Here is a 20,681-nt window from a genome sequence, read left to right as displayed (position 1 = left end):
AGCACCAAAAGGGAAATGTAAGGCGTGGCCCCTGAGGATGCCAGACATGGTTCATATTATATTATTCTGAAACTCTTCTTTGCTTTTTTTTCCCCAGACTTCCTGTTCAAGTTCCTTGTGATCGGCAGTGCTGGGGCGGGGAAGTCCTGCCTCCTCCACCAGTTCATTGAGAGCAAGTGTAAGTTTACACACATCAATAGAATTAGGAATGCTAATAACACTCTTGCTATTAAACTGGGGGTGCTTGAAATGCAAATGGTTGAGAATCACTGCTAGAACCGTAATACAAATCTTCTCTTATGGGGGTCCCTGACATATCTCTTCAAATGGGGGTCCCTGACATATCTCTTCAAATGGGGGTCCCTGACATATCTCTTCAAATGGGGGTCCCTGACATATCTCTTCAAATGGGGGTCCCTGACATATCTCTTCAAATGGGGGTCCCTGACATATCTCTTCAAATGGGGGTCCCTGACATATCTCTTCAAATGGGGGTCCCTGACATATCTCTTCAAATGGGGGTCCCTGACATATCTCTTCAAATGGGGGTCCCTGACATATCTCTTCAAATGGGGGTCCCTGACATATCTCTTCAAATGGGGGTCCCTGACATATCTCTTCAAATGGGGGTCCCTGACATATCTCTTCAAATGGGGGTCCCTGACATATCTCTTCAAATGGGGGTCCCTGACATATCTCTTCAAATGGGGGTCCCTGACATATCTCTTCAAATGGGGATCCCTGACATATCTCTTCAAATGGGGATCCCTGACATATCTCTTCAAATGGGGGTCCCTGACATATCTCTTCAAATGGGGGTCCCTGACATATCTCTTCAAATGGGGATCCCTGACATATCTCTTCAAATGGGGGTCCCTGACATATCTCTTCAAATGGGGATCCCTGACATATCTCTTCAAATGGGGATCCCTGACATATCTCTTCAAATGGGGGTCCCTGACATATCTCTTCAAATGGGGGTCCCTGACATATCTCTTCAAATGGGGGTCCCTGACATATCTCTTCAAATGGGGGTCCCTGACATATCTCTTCAAATGGGGGTCCCTGACATATCTCTTCAAATGGGGGTCCCTGACATATCTCTTCAAATGGGGGTCCCTGACATATCTCTTCAAATGGGGGTCCCTGACATATCTCTTCAAATGGGGGTCCCTGACATATCTCTTCAAATGGGGGTCCCTGACATATCTCTTCAAATGGGGGTCCCTGACATATCTCTTCAAATGGGGGTCCCTGACATATCTCTTCAAATGGGGGTCCCTGACATATCTCTTCAAATGGGGGTCCCTGGCATATCTCTTCAAATGGGGGTCCCTGGCATATCTCTTCAAATGGGGGTCCCTGACATATCTCTTCAAATGGGGGTCCCTGACATATCTCTTCAAATGGGGGTCCCTGACATATCTCTTCAAATGGGGGTCCCTGACATATCTCTTCAAATGGGGGTCCCTGGCATATCTCTTCAAATGGGGGTCCCTGGCATATCTCTTCAAATGGGGGTCCCTGACATATCTCTTCAAATGGGGGTCCCTGACATATCTCTTCAAATGGGGGTCCCTGACATATCTCTTCAAATGGGGGTCCCTGACATATCTCTTCAAATGGGGGTCCCTGACATATCTCTTCAAATGGGGGTCCCTGACATATCTCTTCAAATGGGGGTCCGCGGGCTAATTGGTGTCAATTCAGGGGTCCTTGACATGAAAAGGTTTGGGAACCACGGCTGTAGAGAAACTTAACTTGACTTACTTTGATCATTTATTATTGGAACAGCCGTTGTCACTTATTAGTTTAATTATTATTTATGTCCTATTATCTGCCCTGTACAACTTTTGTTTACAAAGGCTTTAACGATGTTCAATGCCAAAAGCATCATTAAATTCTCAAGTGCAATTATTTATTTGTACGGTAATTAATCATGAACTAAAATGTCAGCCCTAACTATTAAACACACACTCACACAGCTGTCAGGGATGTTTTAAATGAGATTTTATAGCCGTGAGATTTCCAAATAATGTAACACACACACACACGCACACACACACACACACACACACACACACACACACACAGTATACGTGAGAGGTTTTCACATAATAAAACCCTTGCCAGTAAGGGTGGCAATTTGTCATAACATCTGTCGAGCTGGCATTAAAATGTTGACATATGATATTATTGCTTATAGCAGCTTTAACGATGTTTAGAATGCTGTCCAAAGGGAAGCATGCACATCCAAAAAGTGAAAATGGCAGGTGCTGGGCACAGTGGACAACAATACATACTGTATGTACAGTACACTGGGAGAAGAAAAACAAGTCCGCAGACTACGTGTCACCACCCAGGAGAATACGTTATTAAAACGACAACGTTTGGACCTTCATCAGGTCTGACTTGATGAGGTCGTGGTGGACACATTGTCATAGGCTTTAATTCATAATAAGGTATTATTCTCCTGGGAGCTGACAACACTTATGTCAATCATGCTAGAACAGTGGGTTCCCAAAGTGAGGACCGGGGACCCCCAGGGGGTCCTTGAGGGAGTTCCAGGGGGTCCCCCCCAGCTAAATGATGGCTAGGAACCAAATGGACCCTTCTGGGACTGTAACTCTGAGCGTGTACAAATGGAACCAAATGTCCATTTGTACACTCTCAAGAGTTAAATTAACATTGATTGTACAATATAAATTGGGGTCCCAGAGATAGAAATGCCATTAAATAGGGGTCCGGACCGTTACCTAATTCATGTCAAACTGGGGGTCCCTGACATTAAACTGTTTCAGAATCACTGCTAGAGCCATACAAATGTTCTCTCATGGGGGTCCCTGACATATCGGTACAAATCTTCTCTCATGGGGGTCCCTGGCGTATCGGTACAAATCTTCTCTCATGGGGGTCCCTGGCGTATCGGTACAAATCTTCTCTCATGGGGGTCCCTGGCGTATCGGTACAAATCTTCTCTCATGGGGGTCCCTGGCGTATCGGTACAAATCTTCTCTCATGGGGGTCCCTGGCGTATCGGTTTCAAATGGGCCTCCACGGGCTAATTAGTGTCATTTTGTGGGTCCTTGACATGAAAAAGTTTGGGAACCATTAACCAACCACTGTGCTAAGAAGATATTATAAGCCCATAAAACACTTCCTCTAATGTGGGCGTGCAGGTTCCTCCTGCAGGCAGACTGTATTCATAACAACATTATGAGAAGACCGGTCAGTCACAGAAACATGACCGTGTTGTAGACTGCTGTCATGAACCCATTTCGACGTTTCTACAAAATGTCTTCTAAAGTTTTCTGAAAAACCCTATGTTTCTATGTCTGTGGTTCTCAAACATTTTCATGTCAAGGACCCCCAAATATATATGTAATCGGCCGCTGATTTTAGTTAAAAAACGTTCGCTCTGAAAGAATATATATTCAAAGATTTGCGCCACATTTTCTTGATAAAAATAAATAAATAGCAGATCTACAAGCTCATAGTGCGGCACCGAGTGCCGCGCTATGAGCTTGTAGATCTGCTATTGTTCAATAGATAAAGCATAACATAATGCTTAAAACACCAAACAGGGGTTTCCACCCAGGATGGGTGAACAGTTGGCCAGCATTGTGTAAAGCAGTGCAGTGCTGCACTTCAAAGTTGTCGGGGCATGAAATCTGACAGAGACTTGAAGTTGAAAACTTTATTTGTATAGCACCTTTCATACATAAATGCAGCTCAAAGTGCTTCACAGGGCAAAAATAGAATACAATAAAACACAAGTAGTTAAAATGATAAAACAATGGCAAAGAACAAAATTGAATATAAGAACATAAAATAAATAAAAACAAATAAAAACACCACATGCAGCAAATCAGTCAGGACAGGGTATAGGAACGTGCATATTAAAACTCAATTAAAAGCAACGTTGTAGAAGTGGGTCTTGAGCTGAGCTTTAAAAATGTCTACAGAGGCTGCCTGACGAAGGTACAGTGGGAGGGAGGATAGAGGGAGGGGAGAGAGGGAGGGGGAGAGGGAGAGAGGTGGTGGTGGTGGGTTAATCTCTCTGGGACTCCCTCCTGCCCTCTGATATGGATATGAGCCGTTTGAAGAGAACCGCTCATGTCTTTAAAATAAGCACCAACACATTATAGATCACAGCTCTGTCTCTGGGAGCCGACTTGAAAGCGATGGACTGACTGTGGCTTTTTCTCTGGGCTTTTTACAGTGTGACTTTACGTCGAACTCCCACAGCTCACAAGTCTGTTTGTTCTGAGTCTCCCCACAAACGACCCCCATATCATTTTTTTCGATTTCCGCTAAAAAGACGAGTCGATCGAGTCTCGGAAGGTTATAAGAGTTTTGTTGAGGCCGAGGCGCGAGTAAGTAACTTTGACAATGCTCTCTCTCTCTCTCTCTCTCTCTCTCTCTCTCCTTCCTTCCGGCCTGCTGCAGTCAAGCAGGACTCCAACCACACCATAGGAGTAGAGTTTGGTTCCAGGGTGGTCAACGTCGGTGGGAAGACGGTCAAACTGCAGATCTGGGACACAGCGGGCCAGGAGAGATTTAGGTAATTCTTTTTTTTTTCAACTTAAATTTTATTCATTTTTCATGAACAGAAATGACATACAGGACATACAGAAAGCAAAAAGACAAACAATCGAACATTACAATATGTGTTGCCAACTCAGTAAATAAAAAGTAAAAACAGTAGATAAATGCTATAAATGCTTGTAGGAGATCACACACAGACAGGATGGTAATAAAATTAAAACATTATATGAGCGTACGCGTGAGATTTAGGTAATTCAACATCTTTCGTGTACCGAAGTTATACCGCAGTGGGAAGCCATGCACCTGGGGGTTGGTTACAGGAGGACTTCACCCAAGAAATTACTTTATTTATTTCTCTTTTCCTTTATTTGTCAGATGATTTTTTTTTTGGGGGGCTTTTTCTGCCTTTATTTGTTGTAGGTATAGTAAGCTGACAGAAACTATAGTAAAATACGCACATCACTTCGTGGAGGTGCTGGGTTCAAAAAGTGATAAATGCATTTTATATATGTGATGTATTCCCATGCCTTTTTTGTTCTTGCTTAATGTAAGTCGCTCTGGATTAAGAGCGTCTGATAAATGCCTACACACTCATATGCTCCAAAAGGTATATTTACTGACTGAGTAAGAGAGAGATGGGGAGTGACACGTAGCACAGAAATTACTTTTGTTTACCTACTGTACCTGTACCTACTGGAGAATTGTGGTTTGTATTGTAAAGCATTCCTTAACAGTGAATGAAGAATCAAAAAATGAACAATAAACTTGATGAATGGAATTAACCAGAGATCTGATTTTAACAACAACGGCAAAAAACTGTTCAGGTTTTTTGGGTGTAATTGAGGTCATAAAACCTAAATGAAAATTAATGTCACGAAACCTTTAAAAGAGTTTTATTTACCTCTTCACTAATGACAAATGACAAAACACTTTGCCCCACGTGAGCTGTGATTTGGATTTTATGGAAGGACTTTTGACATAGTTTTGATGCATAGTTTTGATTCTCTCTGATTTTATAATTCCATTTATCAAGTTGCATTTACATTTTTTGGATTGGTCATTCATGTTTTCTCAAAGACACCACCGGGTAGGTAAATGATACAAATAAATGAAATAATTTCTGAAGTACTCCATTTTGGGGGAAATGTTTGTACATAGTGGCCATTTTCACCTACTGTACTGTACTGTACTGTACTGTACTGTACTGTACTGTACTGTACTGTACTGTACTGTACTGTACTGTACTGTACTGTACTGTACTGTACTGTACTGTATGTATGTAACATGCCCAAAATAGGTCCGCCAGGGTTAAAGTGGTTAATCTGTTTCTCCATCGCTTCCCGAAAAGAGCAGATCTCTAAGCCAACTGCGACTGGTCTGTTAGCTCGTAGACCAGCTCTTTTTGGCACGCAACATCGCTGTACTGTGGTGAATAAATTGTGACCAAATTTGACCGAGGGACTGCCATTGGATATTTTTAGAATTTTCTTTTTTTCATGTCATATGAAAGCATGGAATCATAGCTTCAAATTGACATATTGGTTGTTCAGTTTGACCCACCAGTTTTGGAGATATGACTTATAGAGTAATGTCTTGCAGAGAAAACAGCGAGTTGAGAAAACAGGCTTGACATTACACCTATAGCTAGCTACATGTTTAAGCATTTATTTCATATTTACATGTCGATTTCAGCTCTTTCAGACATGCTCTAGTATGTGAAGAGTCTGCCTGTGCTATTAACTCATAAAAAAAAAACCCTAACCCAAAAAAAAAAAAGGGTTTTCTCTGGTGAAAAGCTGGAATTTGCACGATGGCAGGCTCTCAGTCAAATCTGGTCACAAGTGGTCTTAACAAAGTGGTCCGTTCTTCCTCCTCAGGTCTGTGACGCGCAGTTATTATCGAGGGGCAGCAGGGGCGCTGCTCGTCTACGACATCACAAGGTAGGGAACGGAAATATCACACACCAACCAGTGTTGTTTTTGGCAGCAAATTTCTATTTTATGTAGTTTAGTCATAGAGCACCAAAGTCCTGACGTAACTCGCTCATCCCGACGATTCCCCTGGTTCGCTCGGTTTTTCCGCCCCCTCAATATCGTAACTCTACTATTAGATGGCTCTGGTGCGGCCCTAATAGAGCTTTAGCATGTCCCTGTCACCTTCACACGTACCGTACGTCTGTGTGCATCACCGTGCTGCCGATACGGAGACGGTGGCACGATGTGACAGAGTCAAAGCCACACCGTCTTATTTGATATGGCTGCGTTTTCCGTGGAGAGCGCTGCTGGCATAACCCATTCTGGGCGGGAACCCCTTCTGTGTGTTGGTGCTGGCATTATGTTATACTTATATATTCTTTCAGAGCGGACATTTTTAACTCAAATCTTTGCTTCTGGGGGGGCGGGGGGAGGGGGCGGGGGTCCCTGGAACAATATATTTTCAGATGGAGGGTCGGCGGCCAATTACATATAATTTTTGGGGTCCTTCATTGACATGAAATATTGAGCACCACTGACATAGAAACATGGGTACGGTATTTCAGAAAACTGTCATGATTATTTTTTTAGAAGACTTCGGGCCTAAATGGGATAATCAAGATGGAGTGAGTGCTCTGATGCAGAGTGACAGGTGTGTAATACAGTGTGCATTATGGTGTTCAGATGGAGGGCAGAATGTAGCTGTACGTCTACTCTGCACACGACAGCAGTCTGGAAAGTGAAAGTCGATTTGAACAAAGTGTCAAATAAGAGAAGAGGAGGAGGCGGGGGGGGGGGAAGGAAAATAGAGATACAGATGAGGAAACAAGATAGACAAACCATGAGAGAGCAGAAAGGGAGGAGAGACAATTCATCAAAAGCTGAATAACTGAGAGGTAGAGATTTGTAGAGAGTTGGAGAGAAGAAACATGCTGACCTCGTCCATTTTAGCGTGGTGATTTTTCTCAAACGTTGTCATGTTTGCGCGTCTCCAAATGTATATGTATTCATTCAGCCGCAGCAGACCTGCAATTTAAAAGATTTGGTCTCTCTCGGGCACTTGTTTGGTGTTTGTTTTCGAGATTATTCACAATCTCACAATCTTTTTCGAAAATAGCTGAACCCACTTTGAGAACCATTGAGGTAGACAAATGGGGACGAGAGACGGAGAGAGAGAGAGAGAGAGAGAGGGGAAAAGGGGACGAGAGACATTCCACCAAAGCTAAATAAGTGAGAGGTACATGGAGAGAGTTGGAGGGAATGATGTTGTCTGAGTGCAGCGGTGGGATATCACCCTGCAGACTCATATCTATCTATATAAGGGTGGCACACATCTTTGAATATATATTCTTTCAGAGCCCCAACTCTCTGGAATGCCCTCCCCCTCGAGATAAGGCTCGCAGAATCCGTCCCCCGCTTCAAATCCCTCCTAAAAACTCATTTTTATAAAGCTGCTTTTAACACCTAAAACATTTTAACACATTTTAACACCTAAAACATTCCCCATTGTTTTTATGTCTTCCTGCATTTATGTACATTGCCTGTTCTTTAATTGTGTGCACTGCATTTGATGTTATTCTTTTTCTGTGTAAAGCACTTTGTAACCTCGTTTTGAAAGGTGCTATATAAATAAAGGTTTATTTATTATTATATATATATATAAAGGCTAGGTGGCTCAAGGTGGAGTCTCTGGGTCTCTGGAGCCATCTTACTTCGAGGGCAGCTCAAACAAAAACAGTCATAACTCGATCAAAACCTGACGGATTTACAAACGGGTTGGTTTATTACAAACGTCGTCAACATGGCTATGATTCAGGACGCTTATTTTATGCTTCGTTAAAAATGTAAAATCAGCTGTCTTTTGTGTACATGCACGCTGTGTACACGCTTGACCTAGTTTTGTGGAATCTGAATTCTGGATGAAAAATGTAGAAGGAAAAAAGACGAGAAATTGTGATTTTGTTTTTTTATTTGATTCCGTGATAGCCTGAAGTACATTGCTGTAGATTTAATATCAGTCTTTAACCCATTCCGAACGGGAACCCCTTTTGGTGTTTTAAGCATTATGTTCTACTTTAGCAGCACATTATGTTATACTTTAGCAGATCTACAAGCTCATAGCGCGGTACCGAGTGCCGTGCTACGAGCTTGTAGATCTGCTAATTTTTTTAAATTGCGAGAAAATCTTTGAATATATATTCTTTCAGAGCAAACGTTTTTAACTCGTATCTTTACGTCTGGGGAGGTCCCTGGAACAACATATTTTGAGATTGGGGTCCGGGGCCAATTACATATAATTCTGGGGGTCCTTGGCATGAAAATGTTTGAGAACGACTGACGGAGAAACATGGGTTTTTCTGAGGATTTAGAAGACATTTGTAGAATCGTCTAAATGGGTTAAGCAAACGATACATTTTATTATAAATAATTTTGCATAAAGTTGGACTTTTCTTCTGTCTTTGTCCCACTGTGCGTCCTCCTTTCCCATTAGCCGGGAGACGTACAACGCCCTTACCAACTGGCTGACAGACGCGCGGACGCTGGCCAGCCCCAACATCGTCATCATCCTCTGTGGCAACAAGAAGGACCTGGACGCCGACAGAGAGGTGACGTTCCTGGAGGCGTCGCGCTTCGCTCAGGAGAACGGTAACTACGTTTTATCACCGCTTCGCTCAGGAGAACGGTAACTACGTTTTATCACAGCTTCGCTCAGGAGAACGGTAACTACGTTTTATCACAGCTTCGCTCAGGAGAACGGTAACTACGTTTTATCACAGCTTCGCTCAGGAGAACGGTAACTACGTTTTATCACAGCTTCGCTCAGGAGAACGGTAACTACGTTTTATCACCGCTTCGCTCAGGAGAACGGTAACTACGTTTTATCACAGCTTCGCTCAGGAGAACGGTAACTACGTTTTATCACAGCTTCGCTCAGGAGAACGGTAACTACGTTTTATCACAGCTTCGCTCAGGAGAACGGTAACTACGTTTTATCACAGCTTCGCTCAGGAGAACGGTAACTACGTTTTATCACAGCTTCGCTCAGGAGAACGGTAACTACGTTTTATCACAGCTTCGCTCAGGAGAACGGTAACTACGTTTTATCACAGCTTCGCTCAGGAGAACGGTAACTACGTTTTATCACCGCTTCACTCAGGAGAACGGTAACTACGTTTTAAAATAGAATATTCTAAAATATAGTCGATGTAACAAGCTCACGGTGTTGTAATGTATTGTGAGCTCGTAGCTGTTTTTGACATGCCCAAAATAGGGACTGAGGTTCAAACTTCAAAGTGGTTAAAAAATCAGGACACGTCGGCTGCATAAATAATTGCTGCTGATACCGAAGTAAAATAATGGGTGATATATTATTGATTAGTGATATATTATTGTATTCGCCAAATGTCCTAATATGTAATGTCCGTTTATATTTTGGTTATGACTTAAGAGTAAAATAATGTGTGATATATTATTGTACCGTTGTATTCGCCAAATGTCCCAATATGTAATGTCCGTTTATATTTTGGTTATGACTTAAGAGTAAAATAATGCTCTGCTGAATATGGTCAGTATAAATAAAGCTGATTATTATATGCAAACACTATCTCCGCCCTGAGATTGCAAGGTCAGGGTTCCTTCAGTCCCCGGCCGAGTCATACCAAAGACTATAAGAATGTTACCCAATGCCTCCCTGCTTGGAACTGGGGGGGGGGGTGGGTCAGTCCCTGCTTGGCACTCAGCATCAAGGGTGGGATTGGGGGGGTCAGTCCCTGCTTGGCACTCAGCATCAAGGGTGGGATTGGGGGGGTCAGTCCCTGCTTGGCACTCAGCATCAAGGGTGGGATTGGGGGGGTCAGTCCCTGCTTGGCACTCAGCATCAAGGGTGGGATTGGGGGGGTCAGTCCCTGCTTGGCACTCAGCATCAAGGGTGGGATGGGGGGTGTCAGTCCCTGCTTGGCACTCAGCATCAAGGGTGGGATGGGGGGGGGGGTAAATCCCTGCTTGGCACTCAGCATCAAGGGTGGGATGGGGGGTGTCAGTCCCTGCTTGGCACTCAGCATCAAGGGTGGGATGGGGGGTGTCAGTCCCTGCTTGGCACTCAGCATCAAGGGTGGGATGGGGGGGGGGGTAAATCCCTGCTTGGCACTCAGCATCAAGGGTGGGATGGGGGGGGGGTAAATCCCTGCTTGGCACTCAGCATCAAGGGTGGGATGGGGGGTGTCAGTCCCTGCTTGGCACTCAGCATCAAGGGTGGGATGGGGGGGGGGTAAATCCCTGCTTGGCACTCAGCATCAAGGGTGGGATGGGGGGGGGGTAAATCCCTGCTTGGCACTCAGCATCAAGGGTGGGATGGGGGGGGGGTAAATCCCTGCTTGGCACTCAGCATCAAGGGTGGGATGGGGGGGGGGTAAATCCCTGCTTGGCACTCAGCATCAAGGGTGGGATGGGGGGGGGGTAAATCCCTGCTTGGCACTCAGCATCAAGGGTGGGATGGGGGGGGGTAAATCCCTGCTTGGCACTCAGCATCAAGGGTGGGATGGGGGGTGTCAGTCCCTGCTTGGCACTCAGCATCAAGGGTGGGATGGGGGGGGGGGTAAATCCCTGCTTGGCACTCAGCATCAAGGGTGGGATGGGGGGTGTCAGTCCCTGCTTGGCACTCAGCATCAAGGGTGGGATGGGGGGGGGGTAAATCCCTGCTTGGCACTCAGCATCAAGGGTGGGATGGGGGGGGGGTAAATCCCTGCTTGGCACTCAGCATCAAGGGTGGGATGGGGGGTGTCAGTCCCTGCTTGGCACTCAGCATCAAGGGTGGGATGGGGGGGGGGTAAATCCCTGCTTGGCACTCAGCATCAAGGGTGGGATGGGGGGGGGGTAAATCCCTGCTTGGCACTCAGCATCAAGGGTGGGATGGGGGGGGGGTAAATCCCTGCTTGGCACTCAGCATCAAGGGTGGGATGGGGGGGGGGTAAATCCCTGCTTGGCACTCAGCATCAAGGGTGGGATGGGGGGGGGGTAAATCCCTGCTTGGCACTCAGCATCAAGGGTGGGATGGGGGGGGGTAAATCCCTGCTTGGCACTCAGCATCAAGGGTGGGATGGGGGGTGTCAGTCCCTGCTTGGCACTCAGCATCAAGGGTGGGATGGGGGGGGGGGTAAATCCCTGCTTGGCACTCAGCATCAAGGGTGGGATGGGGGGGGGGTAAATCCCTGCTTGGCACTCAGCATCAAGGGTGGGATGGGGGGGGGGTAAATCCCTGCTTGGCACTCAGCATCAAGGGTGGGATGGGGGGGGGTAAATCCCTGCTTGGCACTCAGCATCAAGGGTGGGATGGGGGGGGGTAAATCCCTGCTTGGCACTCAGCATCAAGGGTGGGATGGGGGGGGGGTCAGTCCCTGCTTGGCACTCAGCATCAAGGGTGGGATTGGGGGGGGGTCATACTAGCGTCATGTGTAGGCCATGTACATCATGGCTTATTGAAAATAGCCAATCTACAAGCTCACAACGTGTCACTTTGCACCGCATTGTGAGCCTGTAGATCGGCTATTTTCACAAATTCTTAAACATTTGTCTTCTAATTTATGGAATTTCTTAGATTTTTCTTTTTTTTTTTGGTTTTAATTCATGAAGAAGAAAAAAGGGACCCACAAAGGGTGTCACAACCCTCTGTTTGGGAAACGGTGATGTGTTGTAGTACAAACTCACGCTATAGAACGACCCTCTGTTTGGGAAACGGTGATGTGTTGTAGTACAAACTCACGCTATAGAACGACCCTCTGTTTGGGAAACGGTGATGTGTTGTAGTACAACTCACGCTATAGAACGACCCACTGTTTGGGAAACGGTGATGTGTTGTAGACACAACTCACGCTATAGAACGACCCTCTGTTTGGGAAACGGTGATGTGTTGTAGTACAAACTCACGCTATAGAACGACCCACTGTTTGGGAAACGGTGATGTGTTGTAGTACAACTCATGCTATAGAACGACCCTCTGTTTGGGAAACGGTGATGTGTTGTAGTACAACTCACGCTATAGAACGACCCTCTGTTTGGGAAACGGTGATGTGTTGTAGTACAAACTCACGCTATAGAACGACCCTCTGTTTGGGAAACGGTGATGTGTTGTAGTACAACTCATGCTATAGAACGACCCTCTGTTTGGGAAACGGTGATGTGTTGTAGTACAACTCACGCTATAGAACGACCCTCTGTTTGGGAAACGGTGATGTGTTGTAGACACAACTCACGCTATAGAACGACCCTCTGTTTGGGAAACGGTGATGTGTTGTAGTACAAACTCACGCTATAGAACGACCCTCTGTTTGGGAAACGGTGATGTGTTGTAGTACAAACTCACGCTATAGAACGACCCTCTGTTTGGGAAACGGTGATGTGTTGTAGACACAACTCACGCTATAGAACGACCCTCTGTTTGGGAAACGGTGATGTGTTGTAGTACAAACTCACGCTATAGAACGACCCACTGTTTGGGAAACGGTGATGTGTTGTAGTACAACACACGCTATAGAACGACCCACTGTTTGGGAAACGGTGATGTGTTGTAGTACAAACTCACGCTATAGAACGACCCACTGTTTGGGAAACGGTGATGTGTTGTAGTACAAACTCACGCTATAGAACGACCCACTGTTTGGGAAACGGTGATGTGTTGTAGTACAAACTCACGCTATAGAACGACCCACTGTTTGGGAAACGGTGATGTGTTGTAGTACAAACTCACGCTATAGAACGACCCTCTGTTTGGGAAACGGTGATGTGTTGTAGTACAAACTCACGCTATAGAACGACCCTCTGTTTGGGAAACGGTGATGTGTTGTAGTACAAACTCACGCTATAGAACGACCCACTGTTTGGGAAACGGTGATGTGTTGTAGTACAAACTCACGCTATAGAACGACCCTCTGTTTGGGAAACGGTGATGTGTTGTAGTACAAACTCACGCTATAGAACGACCCACTGTTTGGGAAACGGTGATGTGTTGTAGTACAAACTCACGCTATAGAAACAGGAAAGTCTGACCTATGGGGCCTCAGGGATATTTATTATGCAAATAAAATATGCAAAGTGTAAAAGTGCATCACACTGCTGTCTGTCGCTCCCCCTCCCCCTCCCCCTCCCTCCATAGAGCTGATGTTCCTGGAGACCAGCGCTCTGACAGGAGAGAACGTGGAGGAGGGCTTCCTAAAGTGCGCCCGCACCATCCTCAATAAGATCGAGTCAGGTACAGGTTTCCCATCGCTCTGTTTGTTCACGAGGCGTGGCCGGGCTGGGTGTTCCTGTACCACTGCTTTCCCTGGCCTAGTTTAACACAGTCTGGGCGGCAACCCCTTTTGGTGTTTTTTTAATGCATTATGTTATACTTAAGCTATTGGAAAATCCAGTCCAGTCCAAAAGCCAGTCCACACCAATGATTCGCCTCGAGTTTGCAAGTTGCTTTGGTGTGGACTGGTCTTAAAACTGTTAGTTGCGTTGGTGTGTGGAAATTACAAATAACTGAAACGGTATTTTCGGCTTACAATATACAAAAACAACTCTGTCATACATAGTAGCCTAGTAGTTACATACATTTGCCAGTTTTAAAGGAGAATTCCGGAATAGCCATTTTCTTCTTCGTTAATATATCCAACTAGAAAAAGTGCCCCTCGGGGCGACAGGTCTCCACCAGGAGACCTACACGTGTCTTTCACAATTACCAAACGTGCAGGTGTTTTGACCCAACGGGGCTTCTGTAATAAGGCGAGAGAGCGTAAGACCCAGCGTGCCTGTCCATAAACTGTGTGTGTGTGCGAGCGCATGCGTGTGTCGGCCTTACCGCCAACGAGTGTGTTTTATATACTGTCTGTATTCCTAATGGCTCCTCTCTGACTGACATTATCACCCTGCCGGGGGTCAAAGGTGAACTAGACCCGGAGAGGATGGGGTCAGGCATCCAGTACGGAGACGCGTCCTTGCGGCAGCTGAGACAGCCGAGAGGAACGACCACGACGAATAAACAGCAGTGTAACTGCTAGGGGCCGGGGCGCTGCCCTCCCCTCAGCCCCCTCACCCAGGCCCACGCCCACAGGACACCCCCTACAGGTCAGTGTCTGCCCCATAGACTGTAAAAAAAAATATGGACAAAGCGTTCTCCGGGTCTGATATGGACGTAAAATGAAGCCTGTCAGTCCTTGAACCGTAAGTCGCCATATTTCTAGATCCGTTTGGGCCCAGCTGAGCCATTGGCTGGCCCAGACAACGAGGCTGGACTTCCCCCCCCCTTCTTCTTCTTCGTTGGTTTTTATTTTGACTCAAACGGGGGGTGGCTCCCGATCATAGACTGTAACGGTAGCCACGCCCCTCAGAACATACGCGACTTTATGGTAATTTTTTTAAATAAATGGGACCATAATTTTCCAAAAATAATATTATGACATGAGAAAGGAGACTTTAAACTAGTGACTGGGAGCAGAAAGTATTCATGACCATGTTTATTAAGGTAATACAGTCTAGGTGAAGTTGGGCCCAAATACATGGACCTCTATGGAGATATGGGGATTTTTTGGGCCCAATGACAGACAGCGCCACAACAGGCCATTAAATGAACTTTCAGGAAGTCCCGATTTCCTTAGTGGCTTCACAAAATATCTGTCTGACTGCCCCCCTGGTCTACCCTCCCCTCACCCAGGCCCACGCTCACAGACACCCCCTACAGGTCAGGGTCGTCTCTGACGTCGGCCGCCAACGTTTACGTCATATCAGGATATGTGCTCACATACTCCGTCCTGAAGCCTGTACTACAGTATGTAGCAGGATTTGGGATTAGCAGAAGGTAACTCCCAGTTTAACTGAAACACTAGTGCCCTTTGTTGTAACCGTAAGACGTGAAAGTAAGCCTCGCCTCTTAGGCCTTTGAATTATATATTTCTATGTTTTACTTTTTTCATTTTACACTGCCTCTGGGGGTTACAGCTGAAGGAATAAGTGATTTAAAATTACATTTAAGACAAATCCACCAGCATCATCCATTTGACAGCTACAACTCTGTTGCCTGGATTATGTGTTTGAATTGTTCATATCCATTCTCTTTGTCAAATATTACAGCTTGCTCTTTGTCTGTGAAATATGCGGCTCTGCTGCCAGTAGTTTTGTCCATGTTTGTCAAACTGTAGCCCCTTCGTGTGAGCACAGTTGTTAGGGTTGGAGAAGACAAATGGTGAAAGGATATCCTGGGTAGGTGGCTGGCTTCATACTACAGGCTTTTGGCACGATGAGGATGATTCTTATCATCATTATTTTTGTTATGAAAGGCACATTTCACTTGAAAACATTTTCTGGAGTCATTTTCACATCTACTCTGGCTTCGGCGTGCACCCCAGACAGTTGCTTGATTAATTATGTCGATTTTTAGATATTCCTTTTTCCGACACGTCACCCTCCTCCTATATTATAATTTACCCATTCAACTTCAAACTCCATTTTAATCACGTTAGACTCGTTTAAAACAACACGCCCCTGGTTTTGGTGACTGAAATTGTCCTAGTGTGTGGAGGAGCAGTGGTGTTTTGGTCGCTACACGGGAAACCATGGCGTTCCAGTTGTCATTTTTTCACACGCAAGGTATGCCGTATTCTTGTCATTGCAGACAGTGTTTTACTCATCTGCTCTCTCTCTCTCTCTCTCTCTCTCTCTCTCTCTCTCTCTCTCCTCCCCATGTCAGCTCCAGGTGGTGTGTTTGGTGCGTTTCTCTTCAGCCTCACACACACACCGCAGCCCAGATTACCTGGACCAGAGGTCGCCACCCCTGACCTCTGGTAAGAGTCAACATTTCCTGCCTGGGCCCTGGGGGGGAGGTCAGCTCTGCCCCTGGGCTCCTGGGGGGAGGTCAGCTCTGCCCCTGGGGCCCTGGGGGGGAGGTCAGCTCTGCCCCTGGGGCCTGGGGGGGAGGTCAGCTCTGCCCCTGGGCCCTGGGGGGGAGGTCAGCTCTGCCCCTGGGCTCCTGGGGGGGAGGTCAGCTCTGCCCCTGGGCCCTAGGGGGGAGGTCAGCTCTGCCCCTGGGCTCCTGGGGGAGGTCAGCTCTGCCCCTGGGCCCTGGGGGGGAGGTCAGCTCTGCCCCTGAGCCCTGGGGGGGGAGGTCAGCTCTGCCCCTGGGCCCTGTGGGGGAGGTCAGCTCTGCCCCTGGGTGGGGGAGGTCAGCTCTGCCCCTGGGGCCCTGGGGGGGAGGTCAGCTCTGCCCCTGGGCCCTGGGGGGGAGGTCAGCTCTGCCCCTGGGCCCTGGGGGGGAGGTCAGAAAGCCCCTCGGACGCGCTGGAAGACAGAAATGTTGCTCCATTATTTCTCACCCAGAGACCAGGAAGTGTTGAGGGTTTTAACTGTATGTCTGGGCTGCCCCATTCTTCTTCTTCTTCTGGTTTTAATAACACGTGCTCGTCATAGATGGTTTCACACAAACACACACACGGTCTGTGACTGAATATCATGATTCTTTTTTGTTTTGTTTTGTTTGTTTTATTTTATTTTTGTTACATCTGTTGGTCGTGTGAAAGCAGCCTGGTAGGGTTTAATGATTTGGATTGGCCAGCAGCACTCAGACAATTAACATTCACTGAGGGGATTCTGCATTTATGATAATTATTATTGACTGATATTATTCTGGACCCTTATTTGCACTGAACCGTCGGTACTCCTTTTCATTAATAATGTGATACACAGATGAAGACCAAAAATGCATCTTCTGTCTAACCGTCTCAATAGATTGTTATTTTCTCGTGCTAATCTGTTGAGGACTTTGGTTTGACACTGTTGTAGGTGTACTAAAAAAAAAAAAACCATACACAGTTGTTGTCCTATAATTCCGTCAGGCCTGATATATAAAACGGGTGTGTTTTACGGCGTAGATCAGGTCTGTTCAATCATATTATAAGCCCAAATATTGACCACGGGCCTTCATTCAATCTGACTGGCTGTATGAGAAGCACCGGCAGTCCGGCATCATGTTAGAATGTGGGCCTTAGTAATATATTTGACATCGTGGATGTATTCTGTTCCCAGTTACCATGTCTGAACTGTTGATGTCTCCAAAGGGGACTGGTCCAGCCAACACTCCACACACACACACACACACACACACACACACACAGGTCTGCGGGTCATGTTGAAAGCACAAAGACGAACGAAACGTTACACCTGACTTACACTTGTCTGCGCACCGAACATAGCAGATCTACAAGCTCACAGTTGGCTCACTTTTGATGAACGTCGTAGATCTGGCGTTTTTTTCAGCGTGCGACACCGGGCGCGCAACTTGGCATAACTCAGGCTTTTTACCCTTTTTGTTTTACTCCAAAGGCAAACAACGGGGGCGGGTGGCGCTTTGCATTTATCTGATTTCCTTCGCCTGCTCTGGCCCATGTTAATGTTCCTGTGTGTGTCTGGCACAACCACAGAGGAAGGTTAGCGGAGGGTTATCTTTATCTCTCTCCCTTCTGTTCCTCCTCTATAGCGGCGGTTCTCTCTGTCAGGGACCCCCAAATTAATGTGCATTTGGGCCAGGTCTATATGAATATATTTTGTATAGTATATTTTTCATAATTTCGCAAAGAAATGGCAAACTCTACAAGCTCACAACGCACCGCGATGCGCACTTTGTGAGCTTATAGATCAGCTAAAGATATAGCTTTTAGTATAAAAGACGCCATATTAAGTAAGTTTGGACCTGTGTGGGGGGTCCCAGGAGCCCACTCTGAGAACCACTGCTCTGCTACACCTCCCTTCCCCATTTCTCCCCCCCCCCCCCCCCCCCAAACGTCACTCTGTGACACGTGCGTTAATGAGAAAGGTCACAGGAAACCACAGTTTAGTTTCGCTACAGTCTCCTCGCCGGTGAATCGTTTCATAAGCCCTCCGCCGAGGTTTCTGGTCTCAGAGGGTTCGGTTACACTTCCAGTTTTTTTATTTTTTTTAAGTGACATTTTGGTCTCAATGAAGCGGGCCACAGAACCGGAACCGTTGCTCTGTGTGGTTGAGGTTGTTTTGGGTCAACAGAATCGACAGTAAAATGGTTTCCTCCTCCCATGTGTCACTATCACACCGATGTGGTGGGGGTTGTTGAAGGAGAACGAGGCTGCGAGCTAAAAACACGCTGGTTCTAAACACCAGGTCTGCAGAACGGCCCGTACGGGTTTGTAACTCTGGAGAGTTGTACAAATTGTGTTCATTTGTACATTCCGAGACTTAAATTAAACATTCTGACGGTGACTATTGAGGTGTCGGAGATAGAAATGTGTAGCAAATAGGGGTTTGTGGCCTAATGCATAACAAACTGGGGGTCCTTGAATTTAAAAGAAAAAGGTTTTGAACCACTGACCTAAAATATGTCTCCACCCTGCAGCCATCTTTAAGCCTACATGTAGACGCTGTAGTACGATGGGTGTCGCTTAACGGCAAAAAGCTGATTTTCACGGTGTGAGCTTGAAGATCAGCTCTTGTCGGTAAAAAGCAACACCGTCGTGTGATGAAATATGAATTAACGTTTATAGTCTTAAGCCATATAAGGTGCTGCTTTAGTCACCGTTATAGGCTGCTGAGATCTTCTCACAGCGGCTCGGGACTCTTCCACACAAGGCTGCTCCTCCTCTTCCTCTGACGTGCACTCTCACCGACACTCCTCCGGCACTGGCATGCTTGTGCACTTAACGCCATCAGCTCACTATGTCCACTCACACCGACAGCTCACTATGTCCACTCACACCATCAGCTCACTATGTCCACTTAACACCAACAGCTCACTATGTCCACTCACACCATCAGCTCACTATGTCCACTTAACGCCATCAGCTCACTATGTCCACTCACACCATCAGCTCACTATGTCCACTCACACCATCAGCTCACTATGTCCACTTAACGCCATCAGCTCACTATGTCCACTCACACCATCAGCTCACTATGTCCACTCACACCATCAGCTCACTATGTCCACTTAACGCCATCAGCTCACTATGTCCACTCACACCATCAGCTCACTATGTCCATTTAACGCCATCAGCTCACTATGTCCACTCACACCATCAGCTCACTATGTCCATTTAACGCCATCAGCTCACTATGTCCACTCACACCATCAGCTCACTATGTCCATTTAACACCATCAGCTCACTATGTCCACTCACACCAACAGCTCACTATGTCCACTCACACCGACAGCTCACTATGTCCACTTAACACCAACAGCTCACTATGTCCACTCACACCGACAGCTCACTATGTCCACTCACACCGACAGCTCACTATGTCCACTCACACCAACAGCTCACTATGTCCACTTAACACCAACAGCTCACTATGTCCACTCACACCGACAGCTCACTATGTCCACTCACACCGACAGCTCACTATGTCCACTCACACCGACAGCTCACTATGTCCACTCACACCAACAGCTCACTATGTCCGCGAGCCTTAACCGACTTTCAGCCCGCGTTCCTGTTTTGGACGAGTCATTTTTACGAGCAAATATTTTCAACAATAGCATTATATCCACAAGTCATGCAACGTGTCGTGAGCTTGTAGATTTGCCGTTTTCACATGTTTCTCCAAAATAACAGTATCCTGTACACGGGGTGCACGCTGTTACATGAGACGGTGCACTTAGGAGAAAGATGGAGGATTATTGGACGAGCAGGAGGGGGGGGTTTGGGTGTTTGACGGATGGTTCAGAAAGGCTTGGTTTCATTTATTTTAGTTTTTTTTTTCTTTTTTCGTTTGCTTAATCGTGTGACATTTGGTCGACTGCAAGTGCACTTTTACTTTCGAGAGAAGAAAATTGTTGTTTATATGCTGTAACTACAGAACTGTACATTTTATTTTAATTGAAACGCAAACTGTAATAAAACCCTTTTAATTATATATATATATATATATATATATATACACAGTATGTCATTTCTTACTGAAGAACAACTGAGTTTGTTGGTTCTCTGGATGCGACGTTTCAGCCGTCGCTGCTAGTCTCTAGAATCTAGATGGGTGTTCTAGTGATGTCATCACGCCTGTTCTTGTGATGTCATCACGCCTGTTCTAGTGATGTCATCACGCCTCTAGTGATGTCATCACGCCTGTTCTAGTGATGTCATCACGCCTCTAGTGATGTCATCTGTTAGT

General features: G+C 46.2%; 1 protein-coding gene across 2 annotated transcripts in view; it reads left to right on the top strand.

The window, feature by feature from the left end:
• The window catches only part of rab4b (RAB4B, member RAS oncogene family), a 29,022-nt gene extending 8,596 nt beyond the window's left edge, over nucleotides 1–20,426 (top strand). Inside the window, exons 2-10 of one of the 2 annotated variants that reach the window (XM_080772567.1) lie at nucleotides 98–178; nucleotides 4,450–4,564; nucleotides 6,426–6,488; nucleotides 9,013–9,167; nucleotides 13,669–13,764; nucleotides 14,439–14,621; nucleotides 16,240–16,403; nucleotides 16,436–16,684; nucleotides 16,743–20,426. In XM_080772567.1, the coding sequence (XP_080628693.1) occupies nucleotides 98–178; nucleotides 4,450–4,564; nucleotides 6,426–6,488; nucleotides 9,013–9,167; nucleotides 13,669–13,764; nucleotides 14,439–14,554 (626 nt within the window). In that variant the 3' untranslated portion in view covers nucleotides 14,555–14,621; nucleotides 16,240–16,403; nucleotides 16,436–16,684; nucleotides 16,743–20,426. Of the gene's footprint in view, nucleotides 1–97; nucleotides 179–4,449; nucleotides 4,565–6,425; nucleotides 6,489–9,012; nucleotides 9,168–13,668; nucleotides 13,765–14,438; nucleotides 14,622–16,239; nucleotides 16,685–16,742 lie in introns of both variants that reach the window. The other variant, XM_080772566.1, reaches the window with a different exon arrangement.
• Nucleotides 20,427–20,681: the final 255 nt, after the last annotated feature.

This window comes from Protomyctophum bolini, assembly GCF_963924005.1.
Source record: "Protomyctophum bolini genome assembly, chromosome: 9".
Classification (NCBI taxonomy): Eukaryota; Metazoa; Chordata; class Actinopteri; order Myctophiformes; family Myctophidae; genus Protomyctophum; species Protomyctophum bolini.
This window is presented reverse-complemented; position numbering and strand designations above follow the sequence as displayed.